Genomic DNA, 6000 nt, shown 5'->3' on the forward strand with positions numbered 1-6000 from the left:
TCTCTACAACCCCCATTTTTTTGATGTTGTCATCCTTGCAGACAGTTCCTCTTTGATCTCCTCAAAGAAGCACGCCAATTTGATTTACCTGAAAGTGGCCAATCTGTTAGAAAATTGGCCCATCCATATTTAAATGTGAACCTGAAAGGTGATAGGCACATTTCACAATATAAACAGGAGGTGCCTTCTTCAATATCCACCAGTTTTCACTTGCACGGTGAAGTTCAAAAGTTCAAAGTTTTAAGAAATATTTATTATCAGAGTACATACATGTCACCACATACAACCCTAGATTCCTTACTTGTGGGCACACTTAAATTTATAGAACAGTAGCTATAAACAGGATCAATGAAGAACAAACTGTGCTAATGTGAATATAAATAAATGGCAATAAATAACGAGAGCTTGAAATACTATAACAAAGAGTCCTTAAATTGGGACTATTGTTTATGGGAAAACCAGAAGTAAAATGAGTGCAGTTATCTTCCTTTCTTCAAGAGCCTGATGGTTGAGGGGTATTAACTGTTCTTGAAGCTGGCTGTGTGAGTCCTGGGGCTCATGTACCTTCTAACTAATGGCAGCAGTGAGGATAGAGCATGCCTGGGCGGTGAGGATCTCCGATGGTGGATGCTGTTTTCCAATGGCAACGTTTCATTTAGATGTGGTCAATGGTTTTGGGATGGTTTTACCTGTGAAGTGCTGGGCTGAATCTACTACCCTTTGTGGGATTTTCCGCCCAAAGGCATTGGTGTTCCTATACCAGGCTGTAATGCAGCCAGTCAGCACACTTTCCCACTGCATATCTATAGAGGTTTGCTAAGGAATTTGATGACATGCCGAATCTCCACAGACTCCTGAGGAAGTAGGGGGCCGTCGTGCTTTCTTTCAAATTATATGATGGCCCAGGCCAGGTCCTCTGACATAGTGACACCCAGGAATTTAAAGTTACTGACCCTCTCCACCTATACCATAAGGCCATTAGACATAGGAGCAGAATTAAGCCATGTAGCTCATTGAGTCTGCTTTGCCATTCCATCATGGTTGAATTATTATTGCTCTCACACCCATTCTCCTGCCTTTTCCCTCTAACCTTTGACACCCTGATTAATCAAGAACATCCTCCTTAAATATACCCAATGACTTGCCCTGCACACCCATCTGTGGCAATGAATTCCACAGATTCACCACCCCCTGGCTAAAGACATTTTTCCTCATCTCAGTTATAAATGGATGTCTCTCTTTTCTGAGGGTGTGCCCTCTGGTCCTAGACTCACAGAGTAGAAGGAAGCATCCCCTCCACATCCACTATCTAGGGTTTTCAGTATTCAATAAGGTTTCAGTGAGATCCCTCGTTCTTCTAAACTCCAGCAAGTACAGGCCCAGAACAATCTAACACTCCTCATCTGTTAACCCTTTCATTCCTGGAATAATCCTTGTGAACCCCCTCTAGACCCTCAATGCCAGCACATTTTTCTTAGATAAGTGGCCCAAAACTGCTCACAATACTTGAAGTGCGATCTGACCAATGTCTTAAAAAGCCTCGGCATTATATCCTTGCTTTTGTATTCTAGTCCTCTTGAAATGAATGCTAACATTGCATTTGTCTTCCTTATCTGCAAGTTAACCTTTAGGGAACCCTACACATGGACTCCCAAGACCCCTTGCAGCTCTGATTTTGAATGTTCTTATTTCCAAAATAATACACACTTCCGTACATTATATTCCATCTACCACTAGTTTGCCCTTTCTGTTCAAGTCCATCTGCAGACACCCTGCTTCCTCAACACTATCTACACCTCCACCTGTCTTTGTATCATTAACAAATTTGACCACAAAGCCTTCATCCAATCACTGACATATAATATGAAAAAGTGACCCCTGCAGAACATCATTAGTCACCAGCAGCCAACCAGAAAAGACCCCCTTTATTCCTACGCTTTGTGTCCTGGTAGTCACCCAATCTTCTATCCATGCTAGTGTTGTTCCTGTAATACCACGGGCTCTTGTTAAGAAGCTTCATGTGTTGCACCTTGTCAAAGGCCTTCTGAAAATCCAAATAAACAGCATCCACCGACTCTCTTTTGTCTATCTTACTTGTTACTTCCTCAAAGAATTCCAACAGATTTGTCAGATAATATTTCCCCTTAAGGAAACCATGCTGACTTTGGCCTACTTTAACACGTGCTTCCCAAATACCCTGAAACCTCAACCTTATTAATAGACTCCGACATCTTTCCAACCATTGAAGTCAGGCTAACTGGCCTATAAATTATTTTATTTTGCTTTCTTCACATCTTAAGGAGTGGAGTGACTTTTACAATTTCCCAGTCCTCCAAAAACATTCCAGAATCGGGTGATTCTTGAAAAATCAAGAATGCTTCGACAATCTCTTCAGCAGCCTCCTTCAGAACCCTGTAGTATGTAGTATCTGATCCAGGTAACCTACACACCTTTGGATTTTTCAGATTCCCAAGCACCTTCTCCTTAGTAGTAGCACTTTTGCCCCACACACTCTCTCAGTTCTGGCATTCTGATAGTGTCTTCCATAGTGAAGGCTGACACAAAATTTAGTTTGTTTGCCATTTCTTTGACCCCCATTACTACCTCCCCAGCTTAATTTTCCAGCAGTCCGATATCCACTCTCACCTCTCCCTTACCTACCTGAAAAAAAACTTTTTGTTTCCTCTTTTATATTATTGGTTAGCTTACTTTCATATTTCATCTTTTCTCACTTTATGGCCTGTTTTGTACGCCCACAAACTTGACTCCAATTAAACAGGCACCACATAAGTGCAATAATGAAAGCAATACAAAAGGATTGTAAACATACAAGCTAAAGAAAATTTATCCATTAACATTATACCTTAACAGCTAATGCTCTGAGCTTGAAGTGATTAAATTTGTTCTTAACATGTGATCTTGTTCATCACTTTGTTATGGCAAATAGGTCGCTCTACCTTTCCTTCCAAACCAGCGGGCTTTTATCTGCGTCTCATTCTATTTTAATCCGTATTACTTTGGTTAATTTGTGATAATACTTACATGCTTGTCTCCGGAGGCGAATCTCGGTGGAAACAAGGGAGGTCGCTTCTATGCAACAGTTGTGCAGAATCTATTCCCCGTCTCCATTATATCGTCACCAAACTAGCCCTGCTGTTTGGTGTGCATGCGTGCGGGCGTGCATGTACCCACGTACCAGTCTTTTTGCGCGTACCTTATCCCCTTTTAGTCAGTAGACAGCAAAATAATGGTTAAAATACCGCAAGAACTGGAAATGGGATTCATTGCTACTCCGCTAAACTCCGCAATTTTCTACCAGACAAGCGGTGTCGCTTCATATCGAGTCCCCCGTCACAGGAAATGTTTAACATATTAGCATTTTATAATAATGCAAGTGAAAGTATTACCTATTTCAGACTAACTAGTCAAGACGAATTCTTCGGCACGAGGGCGGTCGATCTGGGAGTTTGAAAGCCCAAAGCCCTCACTTTATCTTGTCATATTCAGATCATTTGAACTATTTAAAAATATAAATAATTGCTCTATTGAACCTGCGGTTTGACTTTAGCTGCTAGAGCTCTTAAAATATTTTACGCGTTATTTTTATTTAATGTAAACGTGCAGATTTCTGAATATATTCACTGTGGATCTGGGGGGGGGGGGAGTGTTCATGAAACATTGGTTAGAAGATGCTGAAACTGACTAGCAGGTGTCTAATCTGTTGCTTACCCGTGCCGCTCGAGAGGAGTAAGGATCTTCGAAGAGTGCCCACACTTTGGGCTGCCATCTCTTCCAGCAGTTGGCAAGAGTGGAACGGCTGTGGTTGCAAGCTTCCAGTCCCAGGATGCGGCCCGAGTCCAGGTCGGGCTCGGCGTCGTCTTCCCTCTCTGCGCTGTTACAAGTGCCGTCCGTCGGCTCGAAGATGTCCAGCGCCTCCTCGGCATCTCGGTGCTGCCTGTAAGTCATCCAGCAACAGGGTTCCACGTCGGTCTCGTCCAGTCCCCAGAAAGCCAACTCTTCCTCGAACAGGGGTCCGCACACATCGGCCGGGCAGTGCAGCTTGCCCGTGCGGTAGTAATTCAGCACATAGGCGAAAATGCCCGGGTGGCGGTCAAAGAAGAACTGGCTGGACTTGGCATCGAAGTCAAAGTTGCACTGGGCGCCGGGGTCAGCGAGTCCCGCCAGCCGGGTCCCCGGCAGCGTTTGCAGGGTACTTTTGTACGTTTCATGCCTAGTGCCACCAACGTTGATGGTGATTCTCTCGCTGTCCTCCCCCTTGCCCATTTCTTCCTTCAGACATGGTTTAGATGGAGCTTTATTGCCTGACTTGCGTCCCCGGTAAGATGAGACACACACGGAGCTTATCATGCGGAGGTCGGGCTTCAACCAAATCCCCCTCCCAGGGAAGATTAGTTTGTATTCCTGTTTCTCTGGTTTGACCAAAAAAAAAACCCGGATCAAGTTACTGGAGAAGGAACAAAGCGATCAGACCTGGAATCGATGGCACTTGCACAGACAGGTCAGGTTCAGAATCATCCACAGATCCGGGCAGGACGCGTTCACTGGGTCCGCAGTCCGCACGCACCAACCACCTCGGAGCTGCTCACTTCCAACAACCTGTTAATTCCAACAGCATCAGGTCCTGGGCGCTTGTAAAATGGCAGATGTGGAGCAGCGGACGCTTACGAGGGTCTGCCCACAGTTTCGCCCTTGTCTCCGTGACCGGAGACCCTGCTTCAGTAGTTATTCAGTCTTATTTCAGTTGACAACCTGGGCTGAGATTGGCAGCGGGATCAGACTTGGCGCTAGTGGCCTCTCACGGTGTCTGGGTGAGAAAGTCGGCCGGTCTCCAGGGCTGGAAGTGGCAGAATGCAGAAAGTGTCAGATGAGCCAAAGCGCAATCTTCCTTCCTCTTTCGACCGGGTTTGTCCGAGTTTTTCCAACGTGTGTGCCCTTTCACATCAGTCCCTCGACAAGTCTCCTGTGAAAATAATCCGGCTCTCGCCACTTTCCGATTGAGGTTGCTGGGTGGGTCAGATGTGTGGCGGATTTCTGCGTTTCTTGCATGTTTTCACCTGGGGGTGTCTGGGGCTGGGGGCGGGGCTGTCAGTGGATGTCTGAGTCCATGTCTGGCCCTGAGCCTGCTGCTGTGTCTCGGTGTCTGTGTCTGATGCCCAGCCGTGGGGGAGAGGGCGGGGTCGAGAGTAGGGGTCCACATTCGAAATCTGGGATAAGGACCGGGGCAGCCAGGAGGTATCTAGGCAGGTTGAAGGAAGCGTTATATCTGTGGGGCAAACTTCTGTAACAATGCTGGGGTGGGCGTGTTGGACATAACATTAGACGTGAGTAAAATGGTCTGATTCGAGTTGAATGGGCAACAGATCGAGGACGCTGCCCCCTTTGCGTAGTGAACTAGCTAATTGAAGATTTTTTTAATATTCCTAAAAATTGAGCATTTATTTTTCCTCGCAGTTTAGATCTCCCAAGATCAACGGAGCAATTTAATAATTGCTAATTATTGATTTGACATCTGATTCATTGACAGACAATAAGGCATTTTCTCAGATGGGAAAGACACGGAAATATTTAGCACTGCTCAGAGAAGAGTTTCCCGGAAAAAAAACAAGCTTTTTTAAAAAAAATGTCCCGTTCTGCCACCAGTGGCGACATCAGACCGGAATCTCAATGAACGGAATCTATAAACTTGTAACTGTTGTTTATATACTTTAAAAAAAAACAGAAACATGCAGAAGACAGCGAGACAGTTATGCTGTTTATACGATTATACCCTTTCAGTGACATTACCCAAGGAATCTAACACTTACCCCTTTCGTCTATTACAAATGTGTCACGTGTAGGGTGCCGTAGATTGGATTTGAGCGAAACTAACGCCCATTGAAAACAACATATTTAGTCAATTGTTCCTTAAACTAATCGCTGCGGGACTGGGAGCGGCATTTATCCAGCTCTAACAGTTGTAATAGGGCGACTCCCAGCTAG

The 6000-nt window shown here is 45.0% G+C and overlaps 1 protein-coding gene across 1 annotated transcript in view; it reads right to left on the reverse strand.

Moving 5' to 3' along the window:
• kcnc4 (potassium voltage-gated channel, Shaw-related subfamily, member 4) overlaps nt 1-5103 on the reverse strand; it is a 61272-nt gene extending 56169 nt beyond the window's left edge. The window contains exon 1 of the mRNA XM_073030516.1: nt 3730-5103. Coding sequence (XP_072886617.1) covers nt 3730-4368 — 639 coding nt within the window. The 5' untranslated portion in view covers nt 4369-5103. The remainder of the gene's footprint in view (nt 1-3729) is intronic.
• Nucleotides 5104-6000: the final 897 nt, after the last annotated feature.

Source organism: Hemitrygon akajei, chromosome 27 (assembly GCF_048418815.1).
Source record: "Hemitrygon akajei chromosome 27, sHemAka1.3, whole genome shotgun sequence".
Lineage (NCBI taxonomy): Eukaryota > Metazoa > Chordata > Chondrichthyes > Myliobatiformes > Dasyatidae > Hemitrygon > Hemitrygon akajei.